This window comes from Buteo buteo, chromosome 9 (genome assembly GCF_964188355.1).
Source record: "Buteo buteo chromosome 9, bButBut1.hap1.1, whole genome shotgun sequence".
NCBI classification, from domain to species: domain Eukaryota; kingdom Metazoa; phylum Chordata; class Aves; order Accipitriformes; family Accipitridae; genus Buteo; species Buteo buteo.
In genome coordinates this window covers 32,556,329-32,582,661 of record NC_134179.1, presented here as the reverse complement: position 1 = coordinate 32,582,661, position 26,333 = coordinate 32,556,329, and the positions used below count along the sequence as shown (strand labels likewise).

The 26,333-nt window shown below is 40.2% G+C and overlaps 1 protein-coding gene across 4 annotated transcripts in view; it reads left to right on the top strand.

Moving 5' to 3' along the window:
• The window catches only part of MTHFD1L (methylenetetrahydrofolate dehydrogenase (NADP+ dependent) 1 like), a 160,999-nt gene extending 134,980 nt beyond the window's left edge, over window positions 1-26,019 (top strand). For all 4 annotated transcript variants that reach the window (XM_075035984.1, XM_075035983.1, XM_075035986.1 and 1 more), the window contains 2 exons: window positions 19,025-19,133; window positions 22,947-26,019. In XM_075035984.1, coding sequence (XP_074892085.1) covers window positions 19,025-19,114 — 90 coding nt within the window. In that variant the 3' untranslated portion in view covers window positions 19,115-19,133; window positions 22,947-26,019. The remainder of the gene's footprint in view (window positions 1-19,024; window positions 19,134-22,946) is intronic.
• The last annotated feature ends 314 nt before the right edge of the window (window positions 26,020-26,333 follow it).

Genomic DNA, 26,333 nt, shown 5'->3' with positions numbered 1-26,333 from the left:
TGCAGAATGCCTGAGCAAGCTTACCCAAGGTTTCTGTTCTAGCAAGGCAAAGTGCTGCATTGTATATTGGAGGGAGTTTTAAGCTGTTTGGCTGCATCCCCAAATTCAATTTATAGTGCTGGAACCTAAAGGTGGGGCATGCATGGACTTTGCAGTACACACTGTGACTAATGTGCCATGAAACACAGGTACAGCAAGCCAGAAATGGTGAAAGAGTTTCAACATGGTCAACCTTGTCAACTCTGCCTGTGACTGATCGTTTTGCTTTGGGATAGCTGATACCATAAAGAAAGAAAAAAAGTAAAAGTCTCATACCATAAATTGAGAGCTTAAATATCATAAACTGAGAGCTTATATGTACAAAGGGGAAAAACTTTGCAGGAAATTTTGAATAAAAACTGCAGTACAGTTATTTTTAAATAGTTTACTTTTGGCAAGAAAACATTTCCTTCATAGGTACTCAGAGTACTGGGAATACCCACCCACACATATGGGCATACCTACCTATTTGAACACCTACACACCCACACACCCTTAGTGGCAGGATACAATTAAATATGCTTCCAGTTTTTGTATTTTCAGGATAGAATAAGTCATTTAAATCAGATTTCTGAAACATTCACAACTAGGTTATATTGTCAAGAGTATGTATACTTTGACTACTGTAAGAAGCAACTAGTAAGCGTTCATGGGGATAAAATTCCTGTGCATATCTGCACATTCATTTTGATTGGCAAATAAGTCAGTCATACTTCATAGTGGATGCCTTCCTGATCATTAGGATATCTTTCATCCTTCCTCCTCCTTTCTTCTCTTTTCCCCACCCCAATATATTGGATGTGCTGGAATAGAATCAAATACAAAAGTTGCATCAATATACAGTGTAATGTATTTGAGGATTTTTGCATCTTTGCTGGAAAACAAAACACTTCGGACAGTAGGAGAATTATTTCTCTGATGAAATGTTGCAGATTTATTTATTTATTTATTTGAACCCTCTCTTGGCTGTCTTCATCCAAAGAACATAGTCTTTTTTAACTCGTATTTGTAGAATTACAACATATTCTACAACTTTGTTCCTCAAAAAAATGCTGAGATGTTCTTTTCATTAGAAATAAGGAGAAGACATCCAGGATTCAACACTTGCATCCATTTTGCCGTTCCGCTTTCTCTTTTTTTTCGCTTCCCTCTTGCCTCATTTAGGCAGCATCAGCTTTTGCATTGTGTATCACATCCCATCCTTTCTAACAGGCAATTTTAGAGCATTATTCCTCAGTATTTTGAGGGATGCAGAAGAGACTTCTTCTGTACTACCCGTACTTCACTGCTGCTTTCTCATTGCTCCGTCATGAACTTGTAATATATCATCTATGTGGTGCTGCTCTGTGTTGTCAGAGGACTAATTTAATTAATTTTCTTTAACTGTCCCTTAATTGAATTTTTGAAAGACAGATACAATTACAAACACAGCACAGGAAGAGCATAGGAAGAATGTCTGGCACAGCTATACAAATAGATATATTACTTCAAATATTCCCCTGCTGGTGAACAGGACAAGTAATCTGTAAAGGATTATATGAAAGAGGGAGAAAGATACTCAGAGTGATACTGAAACTTATTGAAGTGGTCAAAGCCAGTATAAAAGAAAAGAAAAAAGTCTCAGAGACATTTAATCACATAAGTGCCTTCAAAGTGCAGTGGCTTGTCTTCCCTTTCACAGGTACTCAATCAAAAAGGAAATAAAAATTATCCTAATGCCTGTGCTCTGGCCATTGTTTCAGGAGAAGGAGCCAAGGTGGCATTGCAGCCCACAAGCTGGCATCCCTAAGTGGTGAAGGTTTGCCTTCCGCCACTGAGGTTGAACAGAAGTGCAGGCAGCTCTGTGTTTTACCAGCTGAATTGAAGTCACTCAGGAGTAGGAGAAGCTGTGATTAAAAGCCCTAGGAAACTCATTTCGAAGCACTTATTTGTCTTTTGTACATGGCAAGGCATAAAAAAAGTGGGGACAACAAGTCTGCACAAGGAAATAAGGCTTCCTAATAGCTTAGGTTGGTCAGTAATGCAAAATGCCAATGTTGCATAAGGATCATCAAGTCCCGTAATTGTGTTTCCTCTGAACTGGAGCTTTGTTTCTGTTCCTGAGTTGCCAGTTTGAATGAATGACCTAATAAGCCAAGGGATGGCAGCTTTTGAAGACAGGCCACATTCACTAAAAGGTGTGCTTTAATGGTATTATTTCAGTGTATTTTACCAGCAAGGTATCCTAATTTGAATGTAGAAAGGCCATCCACAAAAGAAACCCTGGTAGCTGTGCAGGCTGTGACAGTCAGTGACCATGCTTCCTTATATTCCTAGTAAATATGCTGCTGCAGAAGTCTGTAGTAAGAACAGGTTCTTTCACCTTTTCCTAAAGGAAATGTCAGCAATCATTTCAAATTGTTTAAATGCTTTTTTCTAATGCTTTACATGTGCTTTACAAAATGGGCACAATTGGGAGACTCGCTTTACTCCCTAGTCAAAAAGAGAGAAACTGGGATGGGAGAATTGGTGAATATATACACAAATGCCCACCACACGCAGGGACACGTGTCATACTGGAACATTAAAATTTAAACAGAATGGCTGTTCTAGTACGCCTGGCTGTGAGCATTCTTGTTCCAGGATAAAAGTGCTTTTTTCTGGGTAAACTGAATCTGCTCTGAAATGTTAGCAAAGCCTATGTATACCTTGCAACTGGAAAACATTTGATATGCTTTTAAATGATATTTTATTAAGGGATAGCAACTTTTTTGTTTCCTTGGGTTGTTTAGGCCAAATGGACCATTTCATTAAAGATATGTTCTGAATTCTGTTTCCCAGATACAAAAGCCATGATAATCCAAAAATATGCTTTCTTGTAGGCCTTTCAACATGATTTCCAGTCCAGTTAAAAAAAAATTAGTAGTATACAAGATGAATCCCAGATAACTGCAGTGTAGTGCCTAGTGATTTCATGGGGTACCATTTTCTAGGGATATCTTCATAAAAGTTTAGCTCTAGGAGGATACAGTCATCTTCATTTTATGGGGCAATTAAAGGCTTCTGTTTTCATGTTGTCTGGTGTCTTCTCTGGGACTGATTCAGAACGAAATACATACTGTAGAGGAAATTCAGCATGACAATTTGCTGCTGGCATTCTTCATAAGGAGTTGCAGTATTCTCCCAGATGGGAAAGAAAATTACAGGGGAGTTGGTTTTTTTATAGGTCTACATTATAGCTAACCATTCTTCTGCTTATCACTGCAGGTACATGGAACACTGCCTGGTTTTGGAGTCTTTCCACTTTATAAAGCACAAAGTTATGTTAATATTTTTTTGACACTTGAGTAAGAAAAATTCTTAAATTTTCCCAGATTCAAGACAACTGACTGCCTTTTCATTCTTTTCAGATACATATTTAATATCAGTCACAAAGGTAATACAGTATGAGATTTAGGGTTCTGACAGATGTGTATGCAAATGAAAATGATATTGCTGAAGCTATATCAGCCCCTGCCTCTCTGAGTGGTGGTGGTGCCCTGAGTGCAGGGATGTCTGATCTGCTTGTGAATCAGCTCCACAGCAGTTGTAGTTTACTACATTTAGTGTTTTGTAGGTAAGCCTCTGTTATTTTTTGTTTGCCTTATGTCACTGCAGAAAAAAAAGTGGTTGTCCAGAAACTGGTTGAGAAGTGACTGAGATATTTGGGCAGCAAGAGCTGAGGCAGAGGGACAGCAGGAGTATCTGTCTTGTCTCTTGCTCCAAGCCCCACTGTTCTTGCTGGTTAATCAGTCCTAAATCTCACACAGCCCCTCAGTGAACTGGAACGTGGCCAGACAGGCAGGGTTGCAGCCACGCTCCTCTTTGCAGCAGTGTGGGTGCAGGTGCCTGTGCTCTGGAAGCTGTAAATCTGTGCTGCCTTGGGGAGGAGCCTGGGCTTCTATGTCCTGCCTGCCACAGCCCTCTCTGAGGGAACAGTGGTGTGAAGGGCTGCCTTCTGTTTGCCGTGGCTTTTTAAGAGGTCTTCACTAGCAAAGAGACCATAAGCCTTAAATGTCAGAATAAGCTAGGTAAGGGTCAAAATCTAATGAGAGGAAATGAGTAATAAGGATGTTGTAGAGTGTCTCCTAGGTAATTTGGAGTTGTGCCCTGGGTATGTCATCGTTTTCCCTTCTCTCTCACTGAGTTCTGTTTTTTGGGGTTGGGATTTTGTTGTTGTTTTTTTTTTTTTAATAGTAGCCTTAATGATAGTGAAATGGATCTGAGTACAGTACCTGTTAAATGGCAGCTTCCCCTTGTATGGCATCCATCTGTAAATGCAATTAGAACAAACATCTGCTCCCAGAAACTACTTCCTGACCTGTGCTGGTTTTTTTCAGTGTCTGCCAGGCTTCTCCTCGCCCTCCCCAGTAATCCCAACAGATCCACAAAAAAGTAAAGATCCTTATTCATGTGACATTGCAGCCACTTCAGCTGGCTTGTTGAAACTCAGAAGTTATAACTGGAAGAGCAATGCTATACTATGCACAAGAAAGACAAAATTTGTCGATTGTGAAGGTTGTTGCATTTGTTAGGTGTACGTAATCCAGGTTAGTTCTACATTGTAACCTGGATCCCACAAAAATGAAAATTCATGTAAAGTATCTTTTTCAGCCAAAATTGGACTTAGTGGGTAAGTAACTAGGCAATAATCTTGAAAAGCAGAAGAATGTTACAGAGACTATAATAGAGCCACACATTAATATGTAGGCATTCCCTTCTGAAAACAGCATATTGAATTTGGTTTTAAACATCAGCTCGCACACAGTATGATGTGTAATATTTTGTATAGGCTTGCTGACTTAAAATGTGTGCTTAAAGCTAACTGCTGTTGTCTGAGCTCTGCTGTTATCCTCAAATCAATTTGGCAATAGGTTCATATTCTTTAGCAATTTGACCATTCTGTTTCTGTCTGCTTAATTAAAGCTTCTTGGATCATTCTCAGTTTCTTCACAGAAACAGTTTTAGGACTCTTGACATGTTAACATGTTTCTAATATTTGAAATGCTGAGAAAGCCAAGAAGTTTTAAGTTGTCGTGTTCATATAAAATTTGTTTCTGTAACATCTGAAGTCTTGTGAATTTCTTAGACTTCTATTTATACCTGTATCGTGTCCCTGTGCAGTTACACAGAATTTAGAGGTTATCTGAAGCTGTCTCCATAATGCCTGGAAACCAGTTTTTCTTTGAAATATTTCTTTAGTCTGCGAAGAGATTTTGCCAGGCATCTATATTAATACCTCTATAAAAGAAGGAAATACTTTCTCACATGTGATTAAAATGTAGAAGTCGTTAACACAGGAAAGCCATTGAGGCCAAGAATATAACAAGACTTCTAAAAGGTTATAGCCATCAACAATATGCAGGGTTGTAATTAATGTAAGTAAGTTATTTGGAAAAAGTGCTAAGCATAGTGTTCAAGGATTCAGTCAATCTTCAGCTATCAGCTCCCAGTGTTGGACAGAGATTGCTTTGTCAACGTCCACAGTTTTAGCTTTTCTCTGTAAAGCATCTGGTACCAGCCACTGCCAGAGACAAAACCCTGGGACGCTCACATTTGCTCTGACGTGATATGGCACACTCCCTGCCTGCCTTCTAGCTGATTTAAAGTGGGTAACTTTTGTATTAATTAATCACACCGCACCAGTTGTCTGTGCATACATGATGCCCTGCTGCTCTGTACATGTAGAAAGCAAAGCACTAGGAGCTTTCGTTACTAGACTGAATCAAATGAAGATAGAAGAAGATGTTTCACAAACAAATGCAGCAAAGTAGATGCAGATACTTTCCCACCTGCCTCTGATGACTTTTTTCCATTCCTGTATTTCTTGGTTATGGCCAGGCACGTGCTCTGCACTGTCTTGCAGGCTCACCCACAGTTGCAGCAAAGCAGCAGGAACACAAGGGAGAGAGAACATGCAGTAGCACACAGGGAGTAAAGCCTTTTTTGTATGCACCAGAGAGAAATAACGTCGTGCTGCTGGCACTGCATATGTCAGATTTGCTTTTGTGTCTGAGACCCTGAATGAGCTGTGCTGTCTGTAGAGCTCTGATCTAGGCTGTAGTAAAGAACATCAATGCCATTGTATTTGGCACCTGTAGTAAAGATGTGATGCAGTGAGTAGACATGGAAACCAAGTGCTCTGCAGGTAATGTGTGCAGAATAGGATCAAGGCATGTGACAGCACAAATAAGCTCCCTCTGAGTTTGTGGAGCTCTTTGTCTCTTTACTTTTCTCTGGGAAAAAGAAAAAAAATTAAATTTCTTAACTTTCACAAAAAAATCAATTTAACAATAGCTTCGTGGTCAGTATTTAAGCAATCTGACAAAGGAGGAATGTAATGTGGAAGCAAAGATAAAGCAGAGTTTTCCCACAAATAACCAAGTAATTTTCAAATGGGAATAACTACAGGAATTCCAACTGCTGGAGAGGATGCTGATGATGAGATGGCAGCATGATCTGTGGCTGCATCCAAGGGAGAGCGCTCTTGCTCACCAGCAGCCTCTCTTCAAGGAATATGCGCAGGCAGGTGGGTACTGACACACTACTGGGGCATTGCAGGCTAAATGTTAGCGGATGTGTTGTGGGTTGTGTTTGTTACGCCTGTGGCCGAGCAGTGGAGTTGTAAATGTCTGGTTTGCCAAAAATGAAAGTTCATTACAGATGGGCCTTGTTTTGATTAGGAGGAGCCGGGGGGCTATACCATAAGAGTAAATAAAGTTTATGGCTTTGTCTGCTGGTTTGTTCGCTTTGGCATTAGAGAGATTACACTGTAACTGGTTTTTAATTTCTGCGTTATGATTTTATTTTAGTCTTTCTATGGTTTACTCTGTATGTACACAAATAAACTCTCTATGATGGTGGTGCTTTTACACTTTTTTTCAATGCTTGAGAAGAAGTTCCCATAGATGGTTGCTGTATTAGATGTTTGTCAAAACACAGAAAAGAGTAGTGTTACCTTGTTTTGTGTTGGGATGCAGAAATTCATTATTACCTTCCACTTTTTTTGTCCTTTCATATGCTTCATTTGGGAAAAATACTGAATGCCACCCACAAAACATCTGTTTGGGGGTTGGTTTGCTTTTCAGATTGAAAAAAAAAAAGTGTGTTTCCAAATATGGTTGACTTTAATTGGACAATTTAACAACATTTTAGTTGCTTATATGAATATATTGTTATCCTTTGTTATATTACAGAAACTGTGGTTAGAAAAGTGACTTACTGCAAGTTTGTACTGAGCAAAGTGTGAGAAATGGAGAAAGTTGTATTTCATTAAAAAATACTGATACAAAGGTTTCATTATGTAATAGAAAAAGATGTTTCATGCAATGTAACTATTTAGCATAGTTATTTTTGAGTTTCAGTTATATGAGACTAAGATGAGAATGAGAGTTACCAATTTTAAGTTCCATTTTCCTGGCAGCACCTCAGCTCCTTTTGGCAAATCATTTAACCTTTTCTGCCTCCTATCTCACTCACCTTTTAAAATGGAGATCTAATTTCATTTATTTCCCAGATGTACTTAATGTATTTAATTCATATTTGTAAGTACTTTGAAAATAATTTTATTTATAAAGATAAAAATGTAAATCTTTATTATATTATGTAAGGATACACATTTTTAGGGTAAAGATTGTGCTCTCCATCAATTAACAAAATTTTGTCTGGTTTCCTTTGACAATTAAATCTATCTGACAGCTTGTTAACTCGTGGCTCTCTCTCAGTGAACAGAAATTAGGGGTTTAGTATCTCCTTAGAGAAACTTTGAAAATCAATATTGCCATAAGACAGTTAAGTCACACATCCATGGCTAGAGTTTTTTCCTTTCTCCTTACAGCTATTAGCGCAGTTCAGGCAACTTGCAAAGAAGGTGGCTCCTCTGAAGGCACTAGTGCATCGCAAGTCAGTGGCTTTCGGCCTTTTTCAAAGCATTTCTATGCTCCTCCATTTTCGAGGAGAAGTGTGAGCTCCAGCATAGGTTATTCAAGGCTCGCTTTCCTTAGCAGCCTTTTGGAGACCTCTTAAAATAGTGGTTCGATAGACTATAGGGTTACAATTGCTGATCTAAGTAATATCCTTCATTTTTTATTTGCTTCCTTGCCAAAAGGAACCACAGTACATTCTGATATGATTTTAGAGGACACACTGTATTGAATAATACGTACTGCTAGAGGTCTGCGATGGACTTGTGACTGAGAATATATAATTTACACAGGCAGTTTAACAATTTGACGTCCTCGTATCCAGCCAAACTGGATCCATTCTGGATCTTCTGGGTTAGGAACAAATAGAATGGAAAAGTTTTTGAATTCTTCAGTGCAGCTAAGATAGTGTTGACCTAGCATATCGAAACAGTAATTTGCCATGAGAGAGATGGGGCAAATTCACGTATGGTTAGAAAGCAGTTGCATCCAGGATTATAACATAAGGTGCTTGTTTGTAATTGTCTATTTCCTGTTTGCTTCAATCTGTCACAAAATAATGTGTGTTAAGGGCTACAAAGAGCAAATAATTTAAATTGTTTATCTAAGCAACAAGTGGCTTGAGAAAGTAGATATAGAAACTTGAACTAAGAGATTAGAGGTGCTCACACGTCAAGGTTGATACATGATGATGGTATGGTGATAGCGATTGATACTGTTGATGCCCACCACAGCTGATCATTCTTTGGAGACAAGCCCCCAGGCTCTTCTTTCCAACATCTCCCATGATAACTACAGATCAGAAAGTTGAACTGCACCTGTGACGTGTATATCCTAGGTTTTATTGTTTCCCAGTACTGAAAACAAGATTTCGTCTGCTCAGATGGGATTAGCAAAGTATAGTCACGTCCTGTTCCACTTTTTTCAACTCCTGTTGCTTCCAGCATTTTGCAAAATTCTCACACCCTTTGGTATTATAAAGATCGCCACTGGCACTTATTACTTTATTTAAACTAAGACCAAGCCAATTTGGTGATTTAACAATTAAAAAGAACAAATTTTAAGGAGTCCTTTGCTACAATCCCCTTGTGTTCTTTATAGAATCATAGAATATTTTAGGTTGGAAAAGACCTTTAAGATCAGCAAGTCCAACCGTTAACCTCACATTGCCAAGTCCACCGCTAAACCATGTCCCTAAGCACCACACCTACCTGTCTTTTATATAGTACCTCCAGGGATGGTGACTCAAATACTTCCCTAGGCAGCCTGTTCCAGTGCTTGACAACCCTTTCCATGAAGAAATTTTTCCTAATATCCAACCTAACCCCCCCTGCCACAACTTGAGGCCGTTTCCTCTCGTCCTATCTCCAGCCACCTGACAGAAGAGACCGACCCCACCTCACTACAACCCCCCTTCAGGTAGTTGTAGAGAGCGATAAGGTCTCCCCTCAGCCTCCTCTTCTCCAGACTAAACAACCCCAGCTCCCTCAGCCGCTCCTCATAAGACTTGTGCTCCAGGCCCCTCACCAACTTGGTTGCCCTTCTCTGGACACGCTCCAGCACCTCCATGTCTTTCCTGTAGTGAGGGGCCCAAAACTGAACACAGCACTCGAGGTGCGGCCTCACCAGTGCCCAGTACAGGGGACAATCACCTCCCTGCTCCTGCTGGCCACACTATTTCTGATACAGGCCAGGATGCCGTTGGTCTTCTTGGCCACCTGGGCACACTGCTGGCTCATATTCAGGTGGCTGTTGACCAACACCCCCAGGTCCTTTTCCACCGGGCAGCTTTCCAGACACTCTTCCCCAAGCCTGTAGCGCTGCATGGGGTTGCTCTGACGCAAGTGCAGGACCCGGCACTTGGCCTTGTTGAACCTCATACAACTGGCCTCGGCCCATCGATCCAGCCTGTCCAGATGCCTCTGTAGAGCCTTCCTACCCTCGAGCAGATCAACACTCCCGCCCAACTTGGTGTCATCTGCAAACTTGCTGAGGGTGCACTCAATCCCCTCGTCCAGATCATTGATAAAGATATTAAACAGAAGTAATTCTTCTCATGTATATGTGTGTGTGTGTATGTATCATCTTTGCCTGATACGATGTTTCCTGGGGAACTTACTCAGATGTCAGTGGATCTAGTTAATTGTAACCAAGAGGGCTAGTATGGCAGCAGTTAAATGTGTTTTTATTCACCATAGTTATACAATCTTTTGGGATTTCTTCACGTTGTAATTTGCCGTTGAAATGACTGGATGATGCCCCTGATGCTCTTCATAGCACGGCTTAGTGGGAAGGGTTAAGGTCATTGCATGTTGAGCACACTTATTTGCTTTACATAGTCTGCTGCTGCCACCATCTCCAGTTTCTGGGCTGTAATTGAGGCTCTGTGCTTTCCTGTGTTAACATGTCAGGCTGTTTGACCAGCAAGGCAAGTCTCGTATGAAAGTTATGAAGCTTTTACACAAAATGGCATAGTGAAGATCAAGAGCACAAAGTGGGACTTGCTCCCAGTGTTTGAGGAATAGCCCTTCTAGAGAAACAATTGGTACAAAATAAACAGGTTTTGGAGGAAATGAAGGATGCCCGGTCCCTGAGCAAATGCAAGGCAGTTGGGATGGGTCCACCTGAGACCTCTCCTACCCAAGTACCACAAAACCTGCTCTGCTTTCAGCAGAACCTTGGTCACCTCCTCCTCACCAGGAGTTCTGAGCACTGGACAAAGCAGGAGGGTTATGTACTGACAAATATCAGATACTTCAGATATTCCTATTGCTGAAACAGCACAAGAGGAACACCTTTATCCTCTAGATTTATTCCCTCAGAGGCATGTTTCCAGCACTGTGTGATATATTGGACACTTGTCAAGAATGGGAACAGCCATGGGAACCATTGATATCAGGAGTGAGCTGGAGGGAAGGATTTCTTCTGCCTGAGGAGGTGATTTTGTACAAGAGACAGCGAGCGAGAATCCTCTGCCAGGGATTCTATCGAAAGCACAAGAGGGAAAGGAAAATCAGGATGTAGGCCTTGGCCAAGGGAGCAATTACTCCTGAAAATGGATTTGAGTGGGCTGAGATGGAGGGAAGTGTTTTGGAACAAGTCACCTGGAATTTGTAGCTCTGTTTTTTCTCTCCCCCTTTATCTCCTACGTGGTTGGTTGTTTGGGGTTTTTTGGGGTTGGTATGAAAAAATAGTATACTGAACTAACACCATCTAACGTGCTACCTCAGAGAGAGAGAGTTGTATTTTTCAGGTAAAACTTACAATATTGGTCCCATTGTGCTGTTATTGTGGGGAACGTTTTCTTCTGCTTCAAGTATGGTTTTATAAATTCTAAGATGAAAACAAGTCAAGACAACTCTGCTGAGAGGAACTGTGGTCATATATATGTGAGTCACAAATGTTTTACTTAATTGGGGAAATTCCTCATTCTTTTACAGATTACATCTGTGCCTAAATATTTTATTTAATAACTAGTGAAATGCTGGTTCTGGGTCTTCAGTGATTCAGCATGTCACTAACAGCAACATTTGAGTTCCAGTGGTATTACACTGACCTGTTCACCAAGAACTTGGCCAACCAAGCATTGACCGATTCCTCTCATCCCCTGCTTCCTTTGGGATATGCATGCACAGGTCTCTCCAAGAGCTGTACTGGACAGATGTGGACAGTTGTGTGGGTTTTGTTTTTTTCCTTAGGGTGCCCAGGAGATCACTTTTGGATTCAGGCTATTTCCACTCAAGATGAGTTATTTGTAGGGTCCTGGTAATCCCTCAGAGAATATAACAGGGCACATTCTACTTCTGCTTCACTTGAGCACCTGGCAGCAAGGTCAGTTAGGATTGTAAACTCAATATTCAGTACTTTTATAACTTCATCCAGATGCTGATAGTAGAAGAGCGATGTCCGTGCATTTTGTTGTTGTAAATCCTTTCACAAAATCGAACAATTGCCAAGAATGTGGAAACATTAAAGTAAGAGACAATTATAATAGTATAATTGATGCCAGGTGGACTTCTGCACCTGATATCAGTCAGCATGCCAGTGAAACAGAGCCATTTATTGCAAGGAATACTACAGCATATGTCGGGGTAGCATCAGCATCATTTAAAACATTATTTTGATCATTTTGAAAGCTGCTAATATGTTGAGTTTCTTACTGTGATTGATCTTATACATTGCAACAAGATCCTTTTTTTGTTAAAGATTTCCTGAGAAGGAAATATGAGCTTCACTTTCCTTATCTCCTCTGGCTATCATCAGGTTTGGTAAATCTTCATTAAAACTTATAAGTAAACTGTTATTTAAACACTGACTAAAGATCATTGCTTAGCTGCTTTTAGAAATCCTTGTTATTTTCAGGCAATGAAAAATAATGAGATACTATTTTCTTAAGCATTATGTAGCTATTAAAGTAGATTTTTAGAAACTATTGCCATTTCCAAGGCTGAATTTATTAGTTCTTTTTAAAGGTTGATACTTTTCCAAGGAAGCCCCAACTTGCTTCCATTGTGCATCTGCTTTTCCTAATGTGAGAGTTTGAGGTTTGTTTGCTTTTCAGAGGTGGTGAAAGGTCACTTGAGCATCAGTTCAGTGTTTGCTATGGTGTTGTTCCCCTCTCTCATATGTGTGGGTATGTAGACTATATTGTGCATATTTTGTTTTGGCCATTTAATTCTGTTGTATTTCTTTTAACTAAAACAAGCAATACTATTCTTTTAATTATTCTTTTCTGTCATTTTCATGTAAATTTTTTTTTCTTCTGTCATTCGAAACATGAGCTACTTCAGAAGTGATAGAGCTCTGTAGCTCTGCAGAGTGGGGAAATTTTCCGGTTCTGTGGAACAAACTACTAGCTGATCCTGGAGATACTTAGGATATGCTGCCTAATTTTTGTGCACTAGCTTCCCTCTTCAGTGCACACTGAGTGCCTCTGTGCGGTGTAGGACAGTCCAGTTTGAAGATGAACTAAGTGACCACTCACTGGAAGTATTTGCACAGTCACATGCTTCAGAGTGCTGTAGTCCTACCCGCTACCCTCACTGCATAGATAGTCTCATGAAAAATTTCCAAGTATAGGTTTAAAATGGAGAGTGCAGGGACCTGAAGGCATCCGGTAATAAGATCTGCGCTCACTTCTCCAGTCATGCAGTGCAGTGAGGTGACTGTTAGTCTCTCCTCTCCCACTCCATGGATTGCAATTCCCCTGGTGCCAGCCTCCAGTGCCTGGCCAGCACCACAGGTGTCAGTGGGAGTAACCTGACACTGGAAGACAAAGAGTGCCCAAAGGCAGGCAAGGTTGGAGACCTGGAGGGATTTCTTCAGAAGAAGGGAGGAAAGCTCTTCCTTTCAGCTTTGCATGCATTGAGACTGACAGATGCACTGCAGGGGAGCAAATTTCTGGTAGTGGATCTGTCTTTCTGAGCTCTAACTCACACTAGGAAACGTTATTGATACCCTGAAGCATAGCTCCTTCGTGCTGCGCCTCAGGATTCTAACAAATTCTTGCACGCTGAACATAATGCATGCAGGTTTATGGCACTACTTGTAAAAATCTTGAGTTTCCTCTTGTATTGTTTCTTGCTGAGGGAGTGTGGGATGTGCAATTCACCCCATCAGATTTTATTGAGGAGTTATCCGCAGTCACGTGTATGCTAGATTCTCTTGAGAAACAACATCTGTGTTCTGCAGCATTTCAAGTTTGAAATGGTTGTGGGTTGTCTTAACTTGATTAATTAACAAAAGGATACAATTAGATAATGTGAATTACTTCCACTTCTTGTCAAATGCAACGTTAACTCCATAAGCCACAAAATAGGGAGCTTTCCTCAATAAGCTGTTTGCTGATTTTTTTGGTATCTTCTAATCATCTGTTTTCCCTACTTTAAGTATGGATTCCTCTGGTTTTCTTTCTCTGTTTAGAAACCATGCTATGTCTGTAAAACAGACACATCTTATAGGTGAAAGAGACACTAAACATGAGTTGGATATAGTCCTCAGGACCATCTGTTTTGCAAATCATGCCATTGTGCTAACCCAGTTAAGGTGATCTCAGGTCCCATTAGGTTTTTTCATATAGATAAATAAAAAAAAAAAAAGAGAGATAGATGGGATGGATGGATGGATACACACTTGAAGTAAAAAGCAGGATATGTCAACCACTGATAGGCATTTGTATGATAAAGAAGGAAGCTAAGCAGCATAGTTCCTCTTTGGACCATAACAAACCTGGCTAGCAGAGTCTTAGTGCTTGACACTGTGCAACTGTTACGTAGACCTTATGGCCAACTAAAATTACAAGTCAAGGCATAACTATAATTTAAATGAAACTCCAGTGAAGCTCAACTTAGTCACTCTTCCAGTGACAGTGGATGTGTTCTTGGCGAGAGTATGGAACACCACTTTCATATAGTTTCCTTAAAAATAACTGGCTTCCACCTTTTGTAAGGAAGCTCCTTATGTTTGTATTATTTTTTTTTTGTTTAGTCATGTAAGTAAACTTCTGGAAGATCATAAATACCTAGTATAAATAACAGCAGCCTTCAGGCTTTCTTAACTAAAATTGTATTTTATCTTCCACCAGTTGTGCATTTCCAGGAGCATAAATGATCCAAAGGATAGCTGACTGTAAGACTTGCTGCTTTTGCCTCCTAAACATAGAGTGCCATAATAATAAATAGGCACTGTATTTTTCACATCACCTTTCTGCAGTTGATTTGCTCTCACGGATGTGTAGACAGTTGCACAGTTTCCAAAGAAAATGGTTGATTCCAGTGAGTTCCTACAAAACTAGTTCCTATTAATTCCTAAATGATATATTTTGGGCAGCAACTGGATGAGTTCTTTGTACTTATCCAAAAAACTTTTTTTTTTCCCCTGCATAAATTGCATTAAGTCTTAAGGTGTGAAGTTTACGCCTTGTATACTCCTTCTCCCAGGGGAAGTGTAATAGTAACAGTTTTGGTCAAATTAAGTATGATTATTTCGGCTACCTAAATTCAGTTTGTGGTCTTAAGTGGATAATATGTTGTCATTCACTGCTTCTTACCCTACTCTTTTCTCACAGCCACACTGTGTTATGTTGCGTAGATGCCAATGCGTAACCCAAATGTTGTTATATTAGAGTGCAGAGTTGTGCTGATCTCTGTGCAATATTTTGTATGGGTGTATATTGTATGAGATGCCTAGCAAGCTGCTGTATGACTGTAAATTTCTGTGTGGTTTTTTCCTGCTGTACATACCTGCTAATTACCAATGTGATTTATGTTTTAGGCATATTTTCTTTTTCATTGCTCATTCTCCTTTTTTCAAGTTTTAGAAATGAAGTAATTTTAGTAAGTAGTGATCTCAGAAAGCCTTGAAGAGGTAGAGATAGTCTGCCAGCCGCTGTGCAGGTATAGTATGTGCTGCAGCCGGGGGGCACATTAGCATGCCCCCCTCCATGCACAAAAATCTAGGCTCTGGTTACTTAGGGCAGGGAGTGGGAGACTTCTGGTCATGGCTGCTGGGGTTAAGGCCAGCCTGGGAGCGCACTTGTTAATGCCTCTGTTCAGCATCCTGGAAAACAGTGAGAGGCAAGAGGATCATTCTGAGCCCGCAGCCATGTGGAAAGCCAGTCGGATGAAGCCTCTATTCAGCCTTGCAGCCAACTGAGCCCTCTTTTCTCTCCTGCCTTTTTGGCTGCAGAAAAGAAATGGAGGGCTGGAGAGGGAATAATTGGAAGTAATCTCCTCAGCCAGCCAGCCGTCTACTCCTATTGACCTTGAAGTAATGAAAAAGGGATAGATTCTGCTGCATGTTACCTCTGTGTGTCCAAATAATGAACGTGGAGAGAAATGATCGTAAATTTATACGGCTTTGCCTGTTTGGAAGTCTGGGCCATGGGGAAAATGACAGGACGCATTTTATTTTTGCACTGTAATTCACATAGGTATTCATCCCAAAGTGTTCCCTCTGTGGGTTTTTTTGTCTTGTACTTCATTTTACGCAGCAGTAATTTTAATTCAGATGAACTCATTCCCTTTTGTTGACTTAAATTTTTAATATGAAAATAGTCATATTCCCTGAACTGGCAATAAACTGGTTTGATATTCACATTTTATAGATGTCATAGATTTCCATTAGTTAATACAGTGGAGTTACACCTGTGTAGAACTGGGCCTATGAAAAAACCCAAATCCAAACCACACATGTAGGACTTTTATTTTTAACTTTTTTTTTTTTTTTTTAAAAAAGGAAAAACTCCCCTAAACTGATTCTTGGGTTTATTATACAGGGAAAATGAAGACTGGCCAAGCTTGTAGATATATTCCTCCCTCTGAAAAAAAAAAAAAAGGAACCTGGAATTTGGGAGTTTACTTTGAGATGTAGAACTGAGTAACCAGAAAGTTGTCTTTGGCAATTTGTTCATTCTCCTCCTGGTGAGATGTAAATCATTAAGGCAGTTTCTTGTCAAGCATTAACTCAGACACTGGAGTGAATCTGAGACAGAAAATAATTCAGTAACCCTAATGATGTAGTAGTCCAACTAGCGCGGCCAACGGATAAAGAATAGTAACAAGGTGGTTTAGTACTTAGCTAAGATGCTGAGGCAATGTCAGCCAATAAAATGATGTCATGCGATCAGTGGCAGGGTTTGGTCAATGCAAACTGAGAATTTTGTATTTTAATCCTACTGTGTACAATAACAAAAGATCAGGAAGGACTATATTTAAAAACAGAGTAAATGTACTGAGCCCACTAGAAGAGCTCGTTGCATTATTTTTTCTCAGCACTAGATCTCAAGTGAGATGATGGCTGTACCGGTACTGAGCTCCCTGAGCTCCTTTGCCTTCCCTGCATGGGATTAACCTTTGAAATGGCAGCAGAGCTCTCCTGTGTAAATAGGACTGTGGTGGAAAGATCTTACAGTTCGGTTGTATTGCCATGACAGAAACATTACATGAGCATTTGGAGCAAAGCTGAAGCGTAAGGCAGATGCTAACTCCATCACTGAATATGCAGCAGAACAGGTTGACATAAAGAAATACAGACTGTTCCAGCCCGAGGAGGGCCTGTAAATCTGGCTCTCTGGAGGAGCTAGGATGGTGGTCATGTGTTTTCCCTCTTTTGAAGGCCAATGAGCCTGTTAGAGCTTGCCTTTGGCCAGAGAAAACACCACAGCTGAGCTGTACTCCTTGGGGAATTAGGGAGGACTGAGGGAGGAAGCCACCCGGCTCTGTGCTCTCTGCTGGGAGGTAATGGCTGGTCGTGGGGTGCTCTGGCTGCTCCCCTGCAGCCAGTGGCTTGGTGGTGATCTGGTCATGCAGTAAGCAGATTTAATTCATCAGCCGAACGACCCTGGCCGCAAAAACATGTGTTTTCATCAGTTCAGTGTGTTGAATGAGGTTGGTTGCAGTAAGATGAGTGCCAGAGCCAGCTCCAAGGCGGAATCATCCCGGGGGTTCACAGGGTGAAACCATCCCCTATCAGCAATGGGTTTCAGCTCACATCATGAAAACATACCCCAATCTGACCCTTTCCTTAGGTCATTGTGTTTGGAGTCTTTCTGGTACTCAAGCCAGTGTAAATTTTTTTTCTACCCAGCCATGTTTGAAGGTTACCTCCTGGGGTCAGACTAACCACCAACTCTAATGAGCTCTGCTGACTTACCCCAGCTAAAATTTTGTTTCTCAAAATCTGACATCTATTAAATAAGTTTTAATGCTAAAAGGGTCTTAGCCAGCAAACAGTGGAGCTAAGTTTAACTCTGGGTTTGTTTCCAGAGATTGTAAGGACTTTCATCTCTTTGGGTATTAATATAGGGCCTAATATAGCAGGGCCATCCTCCACCTCTGAGGTTAAGATATCGAAAGGGTTATGGAGTCCTTAAGCCCAAATGCTATTTTTAGAGTGCCTTGACTTAGCGGAAATATGGTGAGACATTCAGGGCTTCTAACTCTCATCTCAGGAAGACTGAGGGTGTGAATCCAAAGTGGTTCAGGTTGATCCAAACTTGTCCGGCCTTAAAACTGCCCCACAGTCATAGCCTTTACCCTGTGCCAGTGCTGGTACTGGGGATGGGGAAGCCCCTCCTGGCTCAAGGTGCTGAAACAGGGGACGATGAAGCAGATCAAAAGATAGCATTATTCTGCTGAACCTGGTCTCCAGACATCTCCTTCACAAGGGAGAAGGGGGGAGTCCTGAGGCAGGGGAGGTGAGAAGCAGGGGTACCTCTGATTTAAAGTGGCTTAAGCTATTGTGGACCAGCGCCTCAAGATTTCCACGTCACCCACGTGCCTTTATTTGCTGCTAAAATGCCAATTGTAAATAATAGCATAAGTAGCATGAGCAGAGCTATAGTTAACTGTGTAGTTTAAGTCCATGAAACTATTTACATGTTTAAAAGTATGCAGATGCTGGTGTCTTATGCTAGATCAGGATCTTAATTATGCATAGTTTGAGATAATTGGGTTGCTTTAGCTTCACATCTCAACCTGCTAATTCTAACTACTAAATTAGGATTCAATTGTAATCCATGTATGTTTAGTTGAACTATTTCAATTTGTTTCTTACGTTAAGTAATCAGTCAGGAAAGCGTTGCGATTAATTCTGCTCTTATATTCTGGTTTTCTGTGGGACTGCTCTGAGTTCAACACATTCATATCACCAGGTGAATTTGGGCAGTTATGTCCTTGCCCTTTGCTGTGTGATTTTTCCCAGTAGATATAAATGGATAAATGTTCTGGATAATTATTCTGAGGAGCAAGTAAGTTCCAAAGTGTCTTCATTTTGTTAAGGAGTTTATTCTTAGGTTGCTGTGCTAGCCTGTATTTTGTGGCTTTTATTTTCTCTTTCCTGTCTTTTAGAAATGTACACTTAAAAATTAATTGAGAAAGTACTAAGCTTGACATTTTTAACAGAAACAAAAAATGTGGTGAAGATCACATCTGCAGTTGAGTCCATGATGAGCAATCCAGCCTTTCTGTTAATCTAAGGTTTATCTGGGTGGAGTGATTATCTGCTTACAGGTGCACGAGTATAACTTCATTTTATTGTTCCCACAGATGAGCACGATGCCAGGACTGCCCACAAGGCCGTGCTTCTATGACATCGACCTTGACCCCATCACAGAGCAAGTGACAGGATTGTTTTGAGAGGGATGTCCAAATTCAGGTCAGTCAACAGCCTTTATTTTCCTGTTCCAGCTTGGAAGAGGATGTTTGTCTCTAATACGTATATAAAAGGTTGTCAGGAGTTTATCTAGGCCCTAGTTTCATTGAAGACTTCACACAGTTTGGGGGGATTTGGGGGAATATTTCATAATGTGCACTTTATCACATGGGTTTCTGGTTTGCTGAATGATGGCCAGCACTTTGCTGGTGTACACTGCTGGTGCACATTGATGGTGCCTTTTGGATTTCCTGGCTCTGTCAGTTTGGCATGAGGAGGAGTTGGCTCTGCAATTGTACCGCTCTTGGCTATGGAAAAAGTCAGTCTGAAGAAATCATATGTTACTCACCTCAAAAGAAATAATCTAGTTCATCTTTGATACTACTCTCGTGTGGCAGTGTGTTTCTGTCATTACCTAGGTATCAGGGGAGATGTTTCTCAGCTTGTTCATGAGCTCTGCTTTGTTTTTCCATGTTTGGGTTTGTTTTTTTTTTTGTCCTCATTGCTGTCATCTCTCTCAAATAGTAATAAGCATTTCAGAAACACAAATCTGTCCTCTTAGCCTGTCTGTTTTTCATGCTGGGTTCTCTCCCTTTTCTTTGAAGGTTGCAGTTCCCCCACCACCTCCTCCCCTTCTCTAATCACTTAATCTTCTCAGTGTCCTGCTTTAATTTTGTGTAGTGCATGTTCCTCACTTAAAAATCCAAGCTGTTATGAAAATATTCCATGCTACTCCCTTTTAACCTTGTAAGATAACAAGTGGAATAAGAGAGGATGTAACCCTGACTGAAACAAATCATGTGCATCTGTGATGGGACTCTTTCCTCTCATCACTTAACTCTCTCCCTTCCCCTAGTAAATTGGTCTGAAGAGTAAAACGGTTACTTTTACACAGGACAACCATATTACTCTAAGCTAATAGGACTGTGGTGGGACCCCAGATCAGCCACAGCTTTGAGGTAGATGTGCCCATGCACTTCAGCCCTGTTCTAGCAATCCTTGCCTACACTGGTTTGAGAGAACCAGCTTTCTTTTTCTGTTTCTGTGTTTTGATGGATTGTTTGGAAGAGGGGAGAGGTTTGCACAACCCAGCGAGATTACTGTTCAGACCAAATTAAAAGTTCACTTGCTCGTACTTGAATGTCACAGCATTCACATGATGTCTGGTAAGAATAGATTCTGCCATTTTGTGTGTACCAGTCAAGAAAAGTAAAAAGCAGTTGGTTTGAAAGTTAACCAGCTTGCACAGGTAATTACTAGCTTATATGCAAACCATCACTGACTATTCTGTTGCTGGGTAGTGTTATGCATACCACTTCTTGGCATATATCCCATTTTTGTTACTGATATGCATTATATGTCCGATGGCTTCATGCATACATATTGATTCATCATGTGTCAGTCATGTAATTACTTCGGAATCATTTGAAATGACTGTAGAATTCTAATGTAAAATCTATATGCAGATTCATATAGCCTGCTTAATTGGGTGTTTACTGCCTAGTCTTACACAAATCCATCCAAACCATGGATTGGTGAGTTTTGAAGAACAATGATAATTAAGCACATTAAATACTCTGTTCCAAGTGCGAAGGTCTTTCATTTGAAATTGTGCATGAAATTAAAATGTTAAACTTGGCTTTTAGTCAGTGGTGGTGTTTTCTCAGATGTAAAAAGAACAGCTACCAAAGTCAGAAATACATAATGGTCAGCTAGGAAATAGCATATACATCCCACTGTTAATAAATTATTTTAATTGCATTATGGAGGTATTGGTGGCATCAGAGAGATGAATGATTCAGTAAGTTTAAGCCTTTTAAAGAAAAGAACAGCTTGATTGTATATATCTTTCATCAATATAGGCACATACTAAGCTGTGTTCCTACCTCTAACAATCTAAATAAATGCTTTGAGAGTATTGTAATACCCAGTGAGCACCACACAAGGTAGTCAGTGTTCATCAGCTCTAAAATTCACCTGGTTCATGTGCTAGATTTGTACATTTCTCACTTTGGATAAATAGAGAAACGGTATTCCTGTATAATCTTTACTCCCAACTTTCTGTAGAGAAGTTTAGTAGTATTCTTTGCTTTCACACATTCACTGAAGTGAACCCACACTGTAGCTGATACTACTACACTTTGAGGTATTTGTGGGTTTGTTTCTATGAGGGCAGATTGAGGGATTTTTTTTTCTTTTTTCCACTTGGTTTGAATTATTTTCCTAGGGTTTTAGTGTACAATGTAAAATTTCTAGTAATATGATATTGTGCCAACTCATTAGAACTGATTCAAATCTTTAAGATGTGGTAATTGAAAAATATTTAGAGATTTGTGGAAGAGCTGCAGATGTTTCATTATAAACACGTGTGCAGAGCTGAGAACAGTTGTGTTAGTGTGCAGTTCATATCCTTCTCTGCAATGCGTAGCTTCATGAGACTTGTGAAAGAGATACAGGCAAAAGTTCCTGCTGCTAGGGTAGCTGTGTGGGGCTCTTACTGAACTGAAACATTGGATGTCATTAGCCCCTCTGATTTTTCTCCACAACTTCACTGAGTTAATGGAGCAGATGATAGTTCTTACAAAAATTTGCAGAATACCGGTCAGTTGAATATACTCTAAAAAGTCATACAAGCAAAAAATTTGTCAAAAAAGTCGGCTTAGTTTTTTTTCTGTTGACAAATAGCTAATACATGGAACACACAATATTACCATCGCTCTGTAGGAGCAACGTGCTCTATTAAAAAACTGAAACATTAATATCTGGAAATGAACCCAAAGGAGTCTGGCTAGTTCTTCATCACTGGCCACTATCCTATTTAAATTATACTACCCAGCTCATACACTAAGAAAGTTGAAATTGTGTCCTTAGGAGCTGTCTATAGATAGCACCAGTCAGAATAAGACTTACATGAAGACAAGTTTACAGAAGGAAGAATTTTTTTTTTTTTTTTTTTTTTTTTTACAAGAGTATTATTTGCACAGTGAAGGGAATTTATGAACCTGGCCCACTCTGCAAAACTAAAGTCTGTTAAGGACCCTTGTGAGTTCTAAGGATCCCTCTAATTTAATCATCATCATCAGGTGCCTGCTCTAACTGTGCCAGTTTGGCTTTGGGTATCTGGGTTGATGTTGAGGGGTGGTTGTTTTTCTCAGTTGATTGTGACTTAGTAAGGCCATGGCTGTCCACAGTTCCAGATATATTCTTGCACTCGTCTCCTCTTCAAAATTGGCAGAGCATCAAAATGATTGTAATGCACAGCACGGGTAATTTGCCACCCTCAGAGCTTTTCTGAATGTGAGCGAAATCCAAGAGTTCTGACTGTGAGCATTGTCATGGACGTAAAGAAGCCATGAGGGGAGGACACCAAAACCGATGTCCTAAAATTGCAAACTATTTGTTAGATGTTTTCATCTTAATTCATTCAGATACGGATAGAAGGTGTTTGAAGACCTTTCCTTTGCATCCACAAAATTGATCCCATGAAACAAAAAACTGACTTCTTTTAGTCGCATTCCACAGTATTGGCTTTCAGTCAGCAGCAATTACTACAATAATGTACAGTCTAAAATCTGTATCATACTGGAATAGGAGTGCAAATTTTTGTTTCTCACCTAGTAGGGTTACACAGATAATAAATGGGAGGTACATGCGCCATAGCTAATTGTTTTTGTTTATTATGGTTAAGGAAAAAATATCCAATTTCACTAAACCACTGCTTTTAGGTTGTGATGCTTCTCTTATTTTTTTTTTTCCTTTAAAGAGAGCAAAGTTGCCTTGTTTCAATGTATAAGTTCTTTATCTTTCTCATTTCAGAAGCCTGGAAATTAAGTACTGCAACTTTCCTGTTTCCTGCAAGTAGGAGACAAAAATGAATCTGAAATATTCCTGTTATGTGTCTCTGGAGGAATGTCAAGATAGACCAAAGAGCAAAAGTTTACTCTTTCTTCAAACTAGTTTTTATGATGAAATATAGCTGTAAGGTTAAAAAAAAAAAAACCAAGCTAAAGTTTTTCTCGCTGTAGTGCAGGAAGGTCTCTACTGGGGCTTATGCTTGTTTGTGGATAAAACGGCACTGAAAAAAGAGAGAAATTTTTCATGTTAGAGTTTTCGTCTTTTCTCAGAAGAGTTTACAGAAGTATTTGCCTCATCTTGGCCATCTGAAAACTTGCGTAAACATGATTATACTGTGTGATCAAGCCTATTTCTTTCTGAAAATTACACTTTTGCTCCTGGCATTCAGGAGCTGAAACTACACACAGATTAACTGCACATTTTTGAGTTATCATCAAGTGTTGCTCTGGATGCATTTGGGCAACAGCCAAGCTTCAAGCAAGGAAGATATTAAGCAGGGAAAGAACAGACCATGTATTTTATAAAAGGTTTTTAATATATCATTTGTTTCCTTGTTGGGCAAAGATCATTTGAAACACTTCAGCCATAGCTGTCTTATACCCATAGGTCTCTCTCTATGCAAAGTGTGTTACAGGCTGTCCAGCTGATTATGTGCTGCTTATGGTGAAGCTGGTTGTTCAGCGAGGCCACTGCTCCTTCTGAAGCCCTGTTTTGCTCCTGTTCATGGCTAATGAAGCCTCCCGCTGGGCTGGCTCCTGACCTAGAGTTTTTCTTGTCCAGTCCCTGGCAGTACACAACGCCCAGTAACAACAGAGGAATGTCCATCGAGCAAGGATGCAACAGGGCAGAGCTTTGTTCTGCTTCATTTTGCAGCTTTTAACCACCATACTTGTAAAACTGGAGTGTGCTTCTATTTGAAGGTGCTATACTAACAAGTTAAATCCTAAATCGTGTGCTTTAATTTACCTCAGTGACTTACCTTGTCTGTTTTTTCCTAAATCTGCCGCAAAACAAGCCTTAGGCACAGGATACTGCATTTAGCTTTTTCAAGCTGCTGCTCCTCAGGAAACTCTCACTGACTGACTGTTGGTTCCTTCAATAACAAAAAATGCAACAGAACAATAGGTTGAATCAAGACAATAGGCCATTGTGTTTTTTAGGTAAAAAGCAGTGAAATAATGATGAGAGAGTTTATTTTCCTGGTGACGTTTTCCATCCTGTTGCTTTGCTCTGCTTACGCACATCTGTATGTTATGGGCTTCTGCAGTGTAGTTTTGGTTCCTTTCTACACAGCCACATTTGGAGAGTTAATTATCTCAGGAACTGTGTTGTAATTGAGGGGTTTGTTTGGGTTTTTAAAATCGTGCTTTGTTATTTATAAACTCCAAACTATGATTATGGACAGAAGAGCAAACTGGGGACAATTAAAATAATTATCTCTGCCTTCCCTGGAGTAACATGGAAACGTCTGTTGACTGCATTTCAGAACTGTTCTATTCATAGCATGGTCCCGCAGCATTGTGGGGATTACTGTGAAGATAAACTGAAACGTAAAAAATAGAGCTATGTGGTATTTTAGCCTGATTAGACAATAGAGCTCATAACGGCCTAGACTGTGGATGCTTTAATTACACTGGGACAGGACAAACATGATCAGTAGAAAGTAAGATTCAGGTGTGGCTCTCACAGCTACTGGGGAGAAAGATTTCTGATATTTTTTATTAAATTGTGCCCCAAAATACAACCATGCTATTCATACATATACCGGTGTTGTAATTTAGTCTTGCACACACTGAGCTATCTAGCCTAGAAATAGCCAAAACTTTTGGAAGAAAATAAGTGTGGTTTCCAGCCATAGTTTTCCTAGTAACATCCTTACAAGAAAAATACATAAGGTTTTCCCTCCATCTTGTCCAGAGAAATTCAGAAAACCATAACCATGCCTTACTAGTGGTCACTGTGGTTCCCCCACAGGTGCATTGGACATATCCCCGCGCTGTGTAGGATACTAAATGTGGCACTAACTGGCCGCCTGTGAAGCTTCCATATGGATATGGATGTCTGAGCAACAAGTTTTATAAGTCTTTTCAAACTGCTGCTTGACACCCACACACCTTCTATAGTGTAGTCTCCATATTGTCCCTTCAGGTCGTGCACGCTGGGACTGTTTATCTGACCCGTCAGTCTCTCCCTAAAACACCATTCCAGCTCAATTAGTTGAAGAGTTGGTAAACATCCTGTAATTTTTCTACTGTCATGTGCACAATATTTGTTATATTGTTTTGATAGCTTCAATAATTCAAGGAAAGCTGGAATGACCCTCTTTTCTTTTGTTCTGGCTTTTCCCCCACTCCATCTAGTTAACTATCTGCAAAGTCTCTTGAGCTATTACATTTTTGGTCCTTCGTTTTACAATTTAGTAGAAGATTTTTTAAAAATAATCCAAACTGGTGTGCAGATTCTGTCTCATGATCCAAAGGGATTGAGCTATTGGCCATCAGCTGAGCTGCAGAAACTGCCTCAGTACATTCCCTGGGGCTGCCCTAGTTCTGAGGCCTTCATCAAGAAGGGTTTAAAGTGAAAACTTTTTAAGGTAAGTGTTATTGGTAGGTGTATCCCTTGTTGTTACATGGATGGGATTGCAGGTGTGGGACTTCTGCCTTTGCATCTGCTCTGAGCAATTTTGTGACACGGCAGAACCACAGCTTTATAAGGCAGCTTGCCGTGCTTATCCCTGCATTTACTAAAGCATGTTAAGAATGATATGGCTGTTTATTATCGGAAGATCTGCTTTTTGTAGTGACTGAGTACTTTGTTATTGCTACTGCTGAACTACTTCTGTAATGACGCTGTAATACTTCAAACTACATACAATGGGTTTCTTCGTTTGTATTTTAAAATTCAAAATCCCAGAATTTCAGTTGCCATGAACATGAATATAAAGCGTATATGTGTACTGATGTTCAGTTTGCACAAGCAGTGCCTGTCTTAAGTCTGAATTCATTAATAAAGTACATCCATTATGTAATATTGTTCTCTCTCTAGCTACCATCTTGTCTATTTAAATAGTGACTTTTATTTTTTAATTCCTCATAAACCACTTAGTCATGTCATGCCCCTGTCTCCAGCTAAACACAACTACACCAAGAAGGGGAGCTCAGCCGCGTCCTGGTCAACTGCCAGATGCAAGTAAGGCTTGGGGCTCTGTCCTAGGTCTCGGGAAGCCAGGAACATGTTTTGTCCCTGGCTGTTGCCACAAAGGGCCATGCACCAGAGGGTTGTCCACAGGATCTTCTCCATCAGTACAGTCCTTTTGAAGTTGGTTTGTGTTTGGGGAAGGACACACCA